The sequence below is a fragment of the Pseudopipra pipra genome, chromosome 7 (genome assembly GCF_036250125.1).
Source record: "Pseudopipra pipra isolate bDixPip1 chromosome 7, bDixPip1.hap1, whole genome shotgun sequence".
NCBI classification, from domain to species: domain Eukaryota; kingdom Metazoa; phylum Chordata; class Aves; order Passeriformes; family Pipridae; genus Pseudopipra; species Pseudopipra pipra.
Window position 1 is genome coordinate 12,185,511 of NC_087555.1, and position 14,244 is coordinate 12,199,754.

Consider the following 14,244-nt stretch of genomic DNA (forward strand, 5'->3'; position numbering starts at 1 on the left):
TAATAAAACATTTGAGGAATGTATTGCTCTACATTTTCCACAATGTTTAGAAATATGTTCTTGAAAAACATCAACAAGAACGCAGCCTTCACAAAACTGTGAACTCTGTTAAGTTCCAGTCTGATAGAAATCACGTAATCATTAAGTACTAAGCCTGCATGAGAATGGTTAACTGGATAAATAACAAACTTAGTGAAGGACTGGCAGTGAGAGCACTTGGCAAGAAGAGTGGGACCCCAGCACCTTTTCTCTGGTCCCATCTTTCTGCCACATCGGTGCAGAAAAGCCCCGTGTACCCACAGGGCAATATGTGAAGCTCAGCAGCCCCTTGGAAAGCCAAGACAATTGCTGGGGATTCAGATCTGCAAACCTCCGTCTGCTTCCTTTGTGCAAAGGCTTTAGGGACTAGTACTGCTTTTACTGAAGTCAAAGCTAAGACTTGCACTGTAACAGAAGGAGGCCCAAAGCCTATACTCACAGATATATGAAAGGAAAGGGTTACAGAACTGGAACAGCCTTATTAAAATCAAGGCTGGTGCTCAAGTCCTATAGGAATAATGTATATTTATACATACTAAGATGACAGATTCTATAGGGCTGTTTGAAATTCTGAGCACATATTTTTTGTAAGGGCTCAAAGAATTGTATTTTGCTTGATTTTCATTTAATCTCATGATTGCATATTACACTTTCTAGAACTGGTTGCTTCCAGGAGACCTCAGAGACTCCGAGTCATCTGTAACAGGTAAGCTACCAATAATGGCAATGTCAAAATCGCCTCTGGGTTTATTTGTTTCTTCATGCAATCATTTAGCTTGAAATGAGCTCCTTTGGCAAGCCCAGGAAGTGCAGGGTGGCTCTGCAGTAACAAGCAGATCTAACGTCAGTTAAGCAACTGATTTTCAGAGATCGCAGTAAAGGTAGGCACATAGTGGGTTTATTATTCTCAGAGGAGTAGTGATTATTCTGAGATAAGCAGTGATTCAATGACATTATGTGCAGTTTTTGTGGGGCACAGTTCGATTCAGAAGGTCAGACTTTCCCAGGCCCTCTTGCCCAGACTGAAGACAGACTTTGCACTGTCCCAGTTTTCATTTCTGAAAACAAACTGTAGGAATGTTGCTCAACAGCAGAAAGGAAGACATGCTAGGGCAGCATTTTCATAAGACAATGAAATAATCTTGTGATTAGTTAGAAGAGGGAAAATCACATTCTTAGTGGCCAAAAGCTATGAGACTAAGGCCATGGTTACATACTCAGCTTGACCAGACACACCAGCACCGCTGAATCACTCCCTAGTGTGCTGAGAGAAGGGAGTATTTTTTCAAGCACACATATGTACACACACACATATATACAAAATGCATGTATGTATCAGTGAAAGAAATTTATAATCAGGCAAAGTGCTGTAACCAAGCTCAGAGAGTCATTAACATCAAATCCCCACAATACTGATTTTGAGGCACACAACAGGTTTTATACATAGGTAGGAAAAGATGGGGCAGGATTTGTCCTCAGGATTGTGTTCAGGCAGAGGTCAAGAATGAAATATCCTTTGAGGACATGATCACATTTTTCATCGCTGCTGTTTATTATCTATTCAGCTGACTGCTGAACAACCCTGCTCAGAGGGGTTTTCCATATGCTGTTCTGAACAAACATGCCGAAGTTTTCTGCAAAGCACAGGTTGCTGAAATGTCAGCCATTCTCACACACAACTTCAGAAACACACAAAGCTCAACATGTCCCAAACCCTGATAACGCAGGTCCTGGAACAGAACAAATCCTCTCTCAGCCTGAACAAAGAATTAAGTATACTCCTTGCAACTCTGCTGTACTGTACTTCTGCTATATGGCCATAATCCCTTGACAGGCCCCATTACAGCTCCATACCAGTGGGCTGACCCAGCGCCTCTGTGGCAGGGCTCTGGGCTGCTCATGGGCCAGCTCCAGCTCTGTGTTACAGAGTCCTTGTGCTGGTAGGGCCAAAAAACTGCCTTGGCGTGCTCAGCTCCGGAGAAGGAAAGAGCTGCTTCACACAGACTGCTCAGCCATGACTCTCCATGGCCAATTGAGAAATCAGAGGGGAGCTCTGCAGAGCTCGGCCAACACCAGGAAGCCTGAGCCGTGGTGGGAAGCACTGAACTGTGTTGCTGCCCAGTGTGGGAGCCTGCAGAAACGGGGACTGAGGGGGCAGAAGGTCTCCAGTAAGACCCTGCCATGGCAGGGGCAGCCTGGTGTGCAGTCTAGCAAGCAGGCTCAGACTGGATGCTTTGCCTCCCTGTCCCATCCCTGCTCCCCAGGGAAGCAGAGGCTTGAATCGTTTTGCCGGAGGTGAAAATTCAGAAGTTATTTACCACAGTGAGGCCAGATACCTTTTATAAATTTGTTTCTCAGGGTGTCTCTCTCTACTTCTCTCTTTGTGTTTTTTCTTTTTCTTTTTTATTTTACATTTTATCTCCTTAAGACAAAAATGTAAGCATGTCAGATGTCCCATATAGGGAGGGGGAGTGCAGGGGCAGGGGGATCCCGGCCCCTGATGTCACTTGGAGGGGAAGCACCGACAGGGGGGCCAAGGGAGGAAGCACAACAGGCCATGCTCTGATGGGCCTCCTGAAGCTGAAACGTGATCAGAACAAACAAACAAAGTAAAAGCTGTAAAACTAAATTACTATTTTTATTTGTTTCCTTGTCAGTTTGTTTTCTCTCCTCTACTTCCTCATCCCCCCAGCTGTGTGCTCCTCTAGAGAGCAGCCACTTGGCATTGGTATTTGCTGAACATGGAGCATATGTGTATTACATCTATTTTAAGCACTCATCCTGAGAAACAGATACTTCTCTGTGAATCCCCAACACATTTTACAACCAGCTGCTGTACTGGTACTAGGGTAGGAAAAGAGGAAATGGTATTTTGTTTAGTTTTTTTAAGTTTGACCTCTGGTCTTCTCAGTGGGCCAGTCAGATTATTTTCTGCACTTGCATTGTCACTGTAAACTGGTAACACCAACCTCTGATATGCCAGTTACAACATGCAAAATATAGTCTCTCCAACATCATTTCCCCTTTCACTTACAGCCTTCTTTTTACAAAATAGAAATTTATTTTCGAATTCCTCTGTAAACATGAGTTTGACCTGAAATTCTGTGTATATATATATATACTCCAACATAATCAAACTCAGATGGAAAAGTGAATGTCCTTAAAAAGCTATATATCTGGAGTGGGTTTGTCCAGCTCCCCTGTGTCCCTCCCCTATCTCTGCCCCAAGCTCTGGGATGGGCTGGGTCATGTTCTGGTTCCAGCTTTCTGGCTTGTCCTCATCTCCTATGCTACTTATATTCCTGTTTTCCTAGGCTGAGCAGGGTGCCAGCAGCAGAGAATTTGGCCTCCAGGATGCTTACAGCCTTCCCTCGGGGCCGAATCTCTGCACAAGACGCTCTTCTACATGGCTTCTTCAGCCCTCTGCCTCCTCAACTCTGTGAGATTCCTGCTGGTAAGTTAAGTCTCAATTTCATCTCACCAAGAAAGAGCTACTGCACATGCTATTTGAGTTTCTTCTCTACTTTGATAGTCTCTGCCATTCACCTGGATGTCCCTCTTTTCTGTCTGCACTGCCCCCCCACTTCTGTATGCTGCAAAGTTTACATCCCATTGCAAATTTAACAGCTTGCTTTTCTATTTTCTTCCACTTGACCACGGTGTTAATACTAGAAGGGGACCTTGATGGGTTGCTACCACGGTCCATTTGCAAAGCAGAGGTGCATATGCTTCCACAGGTCCTTTCTCCCCCATTCTGTAACCCCAGGGGCCTGGAGCTTTCCCTCGGGCTGGCTCACACTGTGTATTCAGTGTAACTCACATGCTGATCCATCCTGAGGTCCTGAATTCCCAGCTGCTCAGCATGATGTGCTAGCCCCAATTCCCTTGGACCACTCCTCCTGCTCCCTTTTGATGTTGAGACAGCTGTTCCTCGTACCCTGTCACACCAGTTCTCCCTCAGTTTTACCTGCTTTATTTTCTTCTTCCCTTGCTCCCTTCTTCTGAGCACACAGCTGCACACACAGCTCTGCCCCTCCTGCCCTGAGCTGACAATAAATACAGGGTCTCTCAAGCTACAGATTCTGTTCCTCACTAGGCAAAGCTCCCTCCTGTTGGGCAACAGGCCAAAGGAACCTTGCATTCCCTGTTGCCTCCTGGGCAACCTCTCTACACTAGTTAGTTTGGTGGTGTTTTTTAAGACAGGAGCAATTAAGAAAAAGCCTTCATGGACTGTGTTGTCAAGCTATTGGAAAACCAAATTTCTGGCTCCTGCGACACATCCCAAGTGAAGGAGCAGCCAGCCAGCATTTCTCCCAAATCCCCAAACTGCTGCCCTTCAGAAGGTGCTCAGTGTGTGTATGTGCATGAGTGAGAGACATCTGCATTCCTTTTCTGTTCACCCAGCCACAGAGCACAAATCTACTTTGACACTTTTAGAAAAATGAAAAGATGGAATCTCGCAGGAGCCTGCCTGTGCTGGGGGGGGAGGAGGGGAGCACGCACAGCAGGAGGGAAGTTGACTTTTCTTTATACATATAGGGTTTTTTCCATGCAGAGTTTAAATTATGCCTGATAAAAGGAGTTTCGTGGATGTTTCAGTTCTTTCAAACCCTCCTGGCTTCCTCCCAATTAAATGAGGTTTGTCAAAGCCACAGGGCTCTGCTGCTGCCAGAGAGGCGGACAAGCACTTCCCGCAGTGACATCTCCAATCCCCAAGGGAGAAGATGAAAGTGTCAGTGCCAAGAGAGAGAGAGTGTGTGGAAAAAAACAGGTACAGAGACAGACAGTGTGAGAGAAAGGGAGAGAGTGAGGAGAAATAGAAGGAATGAGAAAACAGATTGGCATAATGTATCAATCTCTCGGATATGCTGCCAGCGAGGGGACAGAGTCATTTCACCTCGGTTTAAGCACCATCCCATATTTATTATCCCCCATATTGCAGCAAGAAGTACCTTGTGGACAGGAAACTACATGGCGTTATCATAGCAACCAATGTGTTGGGAGCAGAATCAAAGTGCACAGGGCTGAAACAAGTGCAGTATGATCACGCAAGACCATATTCAGGAGTGACTCATTAAGCCTGTAAAAATTAGGCAATTTTCAATAATTCCCCATGTAGCCATTCCTATTGCCACAATTGTGTAAGACATTTGTTCTCTTGTGTCACGTTGGCATAACACTATTTTAGAATTTAACTGTATCATTTTCAAATTCTTGTTGCTATGTTAACAGTACAGATTTTAAATATCTTCTGTTCCCACTTTGTTCTGGAGGATTTGGCTATCAATTGCCATCCTCTGAAGGGGAAAGTTAATGCAGAAAAGTAAAGAATGAGCTGGAGATGAAAGGTGAAAGGAAGAGGTGGTTGATCCCAAGGTGTGTGAGAATAAGAGGGAAACAACATTTGAAAAAATTAAATCTTCCCGTAAGAAAATATTCTCTATTTTAATGAAATAATTGTATCCATAACTGTCCTTTCTATAAGTCATTATGATAAGCTGGAAGCTAGAGGATGTTTTTCAAAGGTCAGTTAATGGGAAAAATAACTGGAGAAATCAGTATTTCACAGATAAGTACCCCTCCAAATAGCAAGTTTCTGATTACTGAGGGGAATGGTAATGGCTAGAGGCTGGCTGCTGCCCCTGGGAAGGGGGAGAAGGGGCACAGGGCTCTTTGCTTCCTGGTGGTCAGCTCCTACAGAGGGGAACAGGTTACTGTTGCTATGCTCATCTGAATGCAAAGTGCTAGAAAAAAAGAGTAACCACGTTCTAAGGAGGAAGAAGACTCTGTCCTCTGAGTGGGACTGGCCCACAGATAGGCTTCTAGGCTGCTCACTCCTGTGACTCTAGGGCTAGAAGGGAATGCTAAGGCCCAGGTTCAAACCCCACTCATCCTCTTGTTGGCCTTAATTCTACATGTGCCAACAGCACTGCTGAATATAGCAAGAGAAGAGAGGTGCAGGGGATTCTCCAGCTTCCTTTCGGTGTGGCTGGTAGCCTAAGGGGTGGCAGTGATGACCTTTTGTAAAACTGGAGCATTTGCTGTCCTTTTTTTGGCTTAAGCCAATTCTGAAATAATTATCTTTGTGCAGTGCAGCCCTGCACTGCAGCAGCTCTGATAAAACTTCAGTCTAACCCTTTGCCATCTGCTCAAGCAGACTTTTTTCTGTCCAATTAATCCCTCCTGGAAGAAAGACGAGATCCTTGAATCAAGAAAGCGTGAGTTGTGCTCTCAACTCAGTGTCAGTCCTGAAGTGCAAAGGGTCTTCTGGGAAGGTATCTCACTCTGTTGTCAGACAGGTCAGACACAGTAACAATTGCAGCTTATTATTCTTAGCTATAGATTTGGTTTATTGTCCCTCTCTTTTGCCCTCCAATGCTTTAGAGCAGGCTTGCAAGCAGGGAGGGTGAGCAGTGGGATTTGGGGTCATAAACAATATGCTCCCAAGAAAACATACTGCAAGAAGAGCTCTGGCTGAACAACCCAGGCACGCGGGCCAGGGAGGCCTGAGCTGGCAGCTCAGATCCTATCCCCACTGGACCAAGCAGAGACCTTTCTCACAGTGCAGGTGCTGCAGTTAGTCAAGTCCAATTTGTGCTCTGTGTGTTGCATGGATATGATCCTGGCTCTGCCTAGGAGGTACTTGCTCTTTTTGGGTACGGTTGGTCTCTCATTGTTACCTCTCCCAACCGCTCAAAACCAGGGTGCCAGGTGGTGATGACACTGTACTGTTTGTCCAAAACAGCCTGCTGACAAGGAACAGAGGGGAGGCTTGATGTTGACAGACCACTGTCATTTTAATGCCTGTTGCATCGAAGCTAAGGCAGTGTGGGCAGTGAGGAGGTTAAGGCTGCAAGCCATTGCCTAGCAAAAATCCCATTACTGTTGGGATTAGCCAGTGCTGGTAGATGTTATCACAGGGGACATATAAAGAAGAGCTGGCTTTCAGGACACCTTGTTCGGGTTGACTGGTTGCCCTAGATTCTCCTACATAGCTAAAAGGTTTATATAGTCACCTAATATTATTTTACCACTGTGCTGTGCCACCTCTGTATACAGCAAATAGATATCTGTCACTGCAAATCAGACACAGACACCTAGAAAGTGAAGTTCCTATCAGGTGTATGCATCTGGTTTATAATGTGTCTTAGTACAGGTATAAACCAAAGCTGGTGTTGAGCAGGAAATCAGCTTCCTAAGCCAGAAGCATTCTTATATGTGAGATGATAAAGCAAATCTTCACTTAACTCAGGAAAGCCACCTCTCACTTCACCCGCTCTGATCTCCACAGTGGTGGAAGGTCTCCTTGCTTACATACTGACAAGACATTAAAGTTTTGTATTCTGTCATTAAGCCATCACCCTAGGAAAGAGCTACTGCAACATCACAGCAGATGTTTGCCAAGGGCACAGGACTCTGGACATGTTGCCCTGTTTCAACTCTTCCCCGCGTGCTGTCCCGGAGCAGATACTGTGCTGGCAAGTGCTGGGCACTGTTCAGGAGCACAGGGTGAAGGGGAAGATGGGAAAAAAAGGAAAGTTTCCTTTGCTCACTCCCCAGCTCCCGCTCTTGCAAAAGCACAACTGGTGCAAAGTTTGGCCCACATGACTTGTGGAAACAAAGTCCTACAGACATGGATCAAATGCTCTGACTCCCATTGATCTCAGGCCAGAGAATCTCTATAAAGGTCTTATTGTTCAGAGAGATGAACTGCTCTTGGGGGAGAGCACTGTTGATACTGTTCATGGAGGCAGACACTATTGCATCAGAGGTTAGCAGATGTTTTTCTGCATTTTGTCTAATTGCAAGTTATATCTGATGTTTCTTTAACTTCCATTTCCCCTTTAGCACTCTTAAATGCAAATCTGAAAAGATTTAGTTGGCTTGTTTGCTGTGAAAGACATCCAGACTGGTAGTCTGGTGTAGTCGTTTCCCATCCTCAGGTGCACTTCTGACTTCACCCAGTTATTATCAGAAAAGAGTAAACGGGGATGTAGTGATCAGGTTTCTAAGGCACAAAAGTTAAAGCTAAGTTTGAAATTGTGACAGCAAGCAACCATGAGCATAGGAACTCAATTAGCCTGAAAGACAACTATCTCATTATCTTTCCTAAAATGATATAAATACATAAGAATATAAAAATTTAAAATAAACTCTCTATTGACTGTCTAGATGACTGGATTTCACTGCTCAATTTCTTTAAACACCCACTTTAGTATTTATTTATTCTAAGCGTGAAGCAGCTACGATAATTAGACTGTCAGATTTGGTAAGTTAATGAGGAGTCACTGGAGTGGAAGGTTTTGCATTTGTGAGATTGCTGAAGGAGAGAAGCCCTGTGCCTTCGCTCTATCTCTTTTTTCTTTTTCTTTTTTTTCCCCTCTGCTGGGTGGGAAGGAGAGAGCTTGGCAGTGCGCAGATCCATTTGAATCCTTTTGATTAGTGGGTTGCATTCCTATCACTGTTCTACCAAATAGTATTTTGCTGGTTGCTCCAAGAAAAAGAAAAAGAAAAAAGAAAAAAACTGCAGATGAGATTTCTAGAAAAGGGTGTCTAGATTAAAGAAATAATTTTCCAAAAAAAATCAGAAGGAATGCAGCTGTGTGAAATAGGATCCTGAATTATTTTATATTGTGGCTAATGTCACAAGAGAGCATTAGGAAAGTAGCACAATGAAGGAAAAGGACCATTTTGCAGCTTTCTCTTTAACCTGATTTTTCCACAGGACAATCAGTGCTCACAGTTCCAGGAGTGAGACTGCAACCTGAAATCTGTGACCTGTTTGCTTCTTACCGAAAAGGCCAGCTCTCAGGAGGTTGGAGCAAGTTCTGGTAGAAAGTAGGGATGACTAACTGATTCTTGGGTAAGGACATAGTTGCCACTGTCAAAGCTGCTGCCGTCATCTTTAGCACATGAATTCCTTTGTGTATTTAAGATGGGAAAACAGAACTGATACCCGGGGCTGGATGATCACATCCCAGCATGAGGACAAAGTGGGAAACCTCACATTCAGAGAGAAGAGATCAGCAAGCCAATGGCCCTGAATGAACAACACTCAGTAGTATTATGGGAAGTTTGGATTTGTTTTGTCATATTCCCAAGCCTCAGACCAGTGCCCTTTCCTCTGATGCCTCCGCAGTCAAAATATTGCTTCATCTCCCCACTGCTTAAACTGACCAAATTGCTTTGTTCTCTTTTGTCCTTGCCTATTGAGTTCACATTTTATAGCTTACTTGTTTTGATTTCACACACACTGGAACCTGAGCAGAGCTAGGCAAAATCTCCTTAGCTTGTAACATCCTTGGTTTTAAATAATCCCTATTTTAATATGACGCACCTCAGAACGATGCTTCAGCATCAATATTTTTCATCTCCTTTTTGTAACAGAAGACCAAAAGATCACTTGAAATCACTGTTACTGGAAGAAGTTACCAGAAAACACCCTTTTATTATATCCTGTCTCTTTGTTTACTTTGTGCATTTGTTATCACCATGTGTCCTGTCAGTGTCAGTGCTGGGTCTGTGCTTGAAGGGCAGACCTGGAAACTGATCTTGAGGCCAAATTAGTTTGACTGTCTTACTGTCTGCCAAGCTAAGAGGCAACCTAGCTGTGATAGCAAAGTACACCTCAGCTAGCCATCTGTGCTCCCAAATGCATGGAGATGGCAGGTACCTGCTATAGGATCAGGTCCCAACACTCAGTGCCTGGTCTCACAGCCTCTCTGTACCCCTTCTGCCCTCATCCTGTGGACAACAGCAGGCAGACAGGAAGCCTTGAGTCCTTTCAAGAAGGACCTGACAATGCCAGCCCTGTGACCAGATTGGGTTTTGGAAGCAGCCTGAATGGATTCCCTGCTCACCTGCTCAGCTGAGTGCAGACAGGATGACTGTTCCTTAATCCTGCCAAAAAAGCTGGCTGTCAGTTCCACTAAGGCTTCTGGGACTACTCCCTTGAGGAGGGCACTCATGCTTCAGTGTTCAATGAACTTGTATTTGGCCCATGTTAACTGACCTAGCAGTTCTCAAATGCATCTTGTAAGATGGTGAAAACTTGAAAATAGTAGGAGATAGTCTTAAACATTTTTTTTATATTAACCTGGCCTCAAAGTGTTTGTGTCACTTTTTTAAAGCTACTTACAAAGTACACTAAGCGAGCTTAAATGTCAGCCCAAGTTTTCTTCTCCACTTCATTACAGGAAAACATTCTGTAAGTGATGGTGTTCATATTATTAATTATCTTTTTTAAAAAAGCATCTGGATTCAGACATGCAAGCAAGGTTAAAAATGAAAGACTAATTTTTTTGTCATTTTAATAGGCTACTGATGGAAAGCAGGGGGTTCTGTATGCTTTTTCAGATCTAATGAGAGGTAGATAGGCATCTAAAGCACAACAGCGTCACGCTGGCACATGAGAGAACAGAATTTCCTGGGAACATAATGAAACTGGCCAGCCTTCCTTCACTTGCCAACCTGAGTTAAGTTATAAAAGTAGACGAAACAAAAAAACCCTAAACATACCAGGCTCCATCTTGAATCCATGGGCCCCAAGCAACACAGCAAGGGACAAAACATCATCACAGACTCCTCCTTGTTCTCCTTCTGGTTTGAAGAAAGGAAGAGGTACTGACAGTATCCCTGATATCCCAGGGTGACATATACTCCATGCCAACACTCCATTCATTTTCTACCCTATACCACCCACCTCTTTCCCTCTACCTGCTGAGGAGGAACAGATGGATCATTGGAATCTGCTACTGTTCTCATTCTGCCTCTCAAAATTCAGATAAATAATGCTGTGCCTCTTACATGTGTGTGCTACTGTACCAGCTAAGTGTAGCTGAATCTACAGGAAGATTAGAGCTTGTTTTAAACCAGCTGTTATCAAGAAGACATGACTGAAGGCAATATCTCTGCAGAATATTTGTAATCAGAATCTATTTTTTTTTGTTATTCAGGACTTAGGCCATTCATTTTTATCCTAACAGAATTCCTTTGCAACAGAGGCAGATTGTTCCCTCTATTACACCAAAGACCTTTGAAGCAACTCTTGATATTGACAAAATGAAGCAAAATTTTTGAGATTATAAAACAAGGACAGAGCCTGAGGGGCGGGGTGTGTATTTTTAAAAATCACCTTTCATTAGAAGAGAATGAAATTGCACAGATGTCCTGCCTTTTGTTTTTCAGAAACCAATGTCAGAAAGATTGACTTGGCAACGAAGATGTAACAGCACAGTCTGGACACTGGACTTGCAGAATATACTCAGCCATGTGTCACTTAATAGAGAGATCCCTGGACCAGAAGATCGATGTACAAACAGGACAGATGGGGACTGACAATTGAAAGAATGTAGAGGCTGATCCAAGGCTTATCGAGACCTGTCATTCCTGGGTTTGCCTACAATCTCCTTCAACAAAAGAGCTCCTGAGGGAAGGAGGGGATTAGTTGAAAGTTGAGTGAAGTCTCCAGGGAAGATGGTTTCTTGGATAAAGTTGTCAACAAAAGGAATTGTTTAAGACTATTTGTTATAATTTCCTAGAGGGAGCTTCTGCCATTACTAACAGGATTACCAGCGTACTGGTTCCACACCAGCAGAGCATTAGACATGTGCATTGCAGGCTGGTTGCTTAGAGCTGAATTCAGGGGTCTTCTTATACAGGATCCCAAATGTGTGCAGGTGTTGATGAGCAGAGGGGAGATGGCAGAGAATTAAGATGTAGCCAAACACAGTCCATTCTTGCCCCAGCTGTTGCTGAGAGTCTTGGCTCATTAATGAGTTACCAGAGTGTTTTAATCTCCTTGAGCTCAGGGCTGCTGACAGACTATGAGAAGGAAAGCTAATCTGAGGTAAGTGCTGATCAGGACACATAGGGAAATCAGAGAGCTCTTTCCCAACTACAGTTACTGTGAAATTTCTCATAGTATTCTTCCTGGGAGAATTGGGAAAGCAAGTAACTTACTGTGTTCAAGTACTAGTCTGCTTGGTTTCAGCTATCCTTTTCTTAGCTCTGGGACATCATAAACCAGTAGCCATGATATAAGCCCACAGCAGATCTGGGAAGAAAAGGAAGACAGAGATAAATCATTAAGGTGCAGGCATGCAAACTTTCTTGAATACTTCTTATTCATCTAAGTAGTGTCACTGGCATGACTGGGAGAACTTCTCTGAGCAAGAATTATGCAGAACATTGAGACACTGGAACAAAACCAGTCAAGGAGCTATGGGTGGCAGCCACAGAAAGAGCTGAAAGGTGAGCTTTTAGTGTAAGGGAGCTGCAGGTCTGGCCCCACCCCAGTCCATCATTTACCAACCACACACTGCAGATCTGGGCAGGAAGCAGCACAAGTGTTTATGTTCCCCTTTGCCCTTGCTATAGACATAATTGCAGGAATGTATAGATTAACTATATAAAAGGGTACACAGACTATCTGCAGGCACTGCTCAGTTAAGAGGACAAGATATTCCTTATGTTACATTCCTTAAGTTCTCTGTCTCAATGAAAAGGCAAATTATGTCCCAAAAGTCTTTCTACCTCTAGATTGCATGGACCCAGATCTTCCAATCAGCTACTCTTAGGGTGATTAAGATTTGACCTCCCATAGCAATACTGAGCAGAGCAGCTATAAATGACGCCCAAGTTGGGATATGGGTGTTCTGCATTCCTTTTGCATTCTTGGAGATGTCTGAACTAAGAGCAGTGAAGAAGCAGGATCTCTAATGCCTGCAATGGGTTGGTCATGGTCTGCTCCTAATTGGAAGCCACTAAATGCTCAAGATATGTTAAATGAAAGGATTTGTTATGCATGGGCAGTGAGGGATCTAATGATGAGAACTGAGTCACTTTTCCTCATGGTCTATCCAGAGCATCAGCCATAAATTTCTTCTGCCCTGGAGCAGCAGACAGAATGGCTTTGCTGTTTTACATAGCTGCTACCCCATAATGGCCATGACATTGCTAAATTTATCTATATGCTAAATTGCCAAAGGGTCAAATGATACCTTCTAATTCTGTATCTAGATGGATAGAAGGCCAGGAAGACCCTGTCCAAAGGATGTGGTGCAACCCAGCAGTCTTCTGTTCATTAAGTCAATATTGGAGGCCTTAAACATGCCAGATCAGAGAGAGAAATTGCCTCAGAACGACTCCTGTCCCAAACTAAAGGGAGTACTATTTACACTAGAAGTACTGATCTCAGTAGATTTTCCATCCCCTGGCCTGCACAGTTTCAGGGGCAGCAGCTTTCAGGGAAAATGGCTGTAATGCTATAACGAGTCAGAAACAGTAGGTAACAAGAAGCACATCTGAATTCATGTACCAAGTTAGTGCCACCCAAAAAGGTGGTTCTGCTTCCACCACTTCCCTCCCTGCTTCAAGCTTCACAGTCTTTCTCTTTTTTGCTCTCCGGCACTTTTCTAAGACCTTGAAGAACTGATTTAGTTCACTAAACAGGTGGAAAATCATGAGCTCTTTTGCTGAGTTAGTTTTTCATTGTTTTAGTGAGCTGGATTAGATTATGAAGGGAGAGAAGTACTAGACTTCATTCAGGGATGAGTGCGGGGTGGGAAAGGAGGAGCTGGAAAAAGCCATAAAGTTCATATTCTCTTATCTCCAGTGTGCCCACATCTAGTTCCTGCAGGATGATCATCCCCTGTCACATCTGAATGTTTGATGTTGTTTTGTTTTGAGATAATAACTGAGTGGGTTCTGGTGAGTAAGTGCTCAGAACTGCTACCATTTATGTGGGCCCATCTCAAATCTAGGTTTTTGCTGTTGAACACCTCACAAAAAATCCCAGACGTTTGCAGAGAGGTGCAGGAATGATCTTTCCTTTTTTTCCCCAGAAGATGCTTTCTCTTGGCAGGGGTAGGATGCGTTAATAAAGCAGGTGAGAGTTTATAAAGTGCATGTAAACGGAGATCATTTTGCTCAAGGGTCACCAAACTGTTTCTTCTCACCATCTAATAAAAAATTAAAAACAAATTGGAGATTTTTGAGAAATCCTTTAACATCCTCTTCTAAAGAGAGTTTAACAGCAGACTTAAATATTTGCTTTCAAAACATCTTGAAGTAAATGAAATAACTTCTTTCCCAGGCCAGGATTCTGTTTTCCTTCAGCCTGGAGCAAGTTTGTTGGCCAAATTACATGTGCCCAAGGAAAGATCCAAGGGCTTTGAAACTTGCAAACCTCTGTCTGTAATGGTG

General features: G+C 43.7%; 1 protein-coding gene across 1 annotated transcript in view; it reads left to right on the plus strand.

Moving 5' to 3' along the window:
- CDK15 (cyclin dependent kinase 15) overlaps positions 1–14,022 on the plus strand; it is a 40,424-nt gene extending 26,402 nt beyond the window's left edge. Inside the window, exons 11-14 of the mRNA XM_064662042.1 lie at positions 697–745; positions 3,354–3,493; positions 8,765–8,902; positions 11,227–14,022. Coding sequence (XP_064518112.1) covers positions 697–745; positions 3,354–3,493; positions 8,765–8,874 — 299 coding nt within the window. The 3' untranslated portion in view covers positions 8,875–8,902; positions 11,227–14,022. The remainder of the gene's footprint in view (positions 1–696; positions 746–3,353; positions 3,494–8,764; positions 8,903–11,226) is intronic.
- Positions 14,023–14,244: the final 222 nt, after the last annotated feature.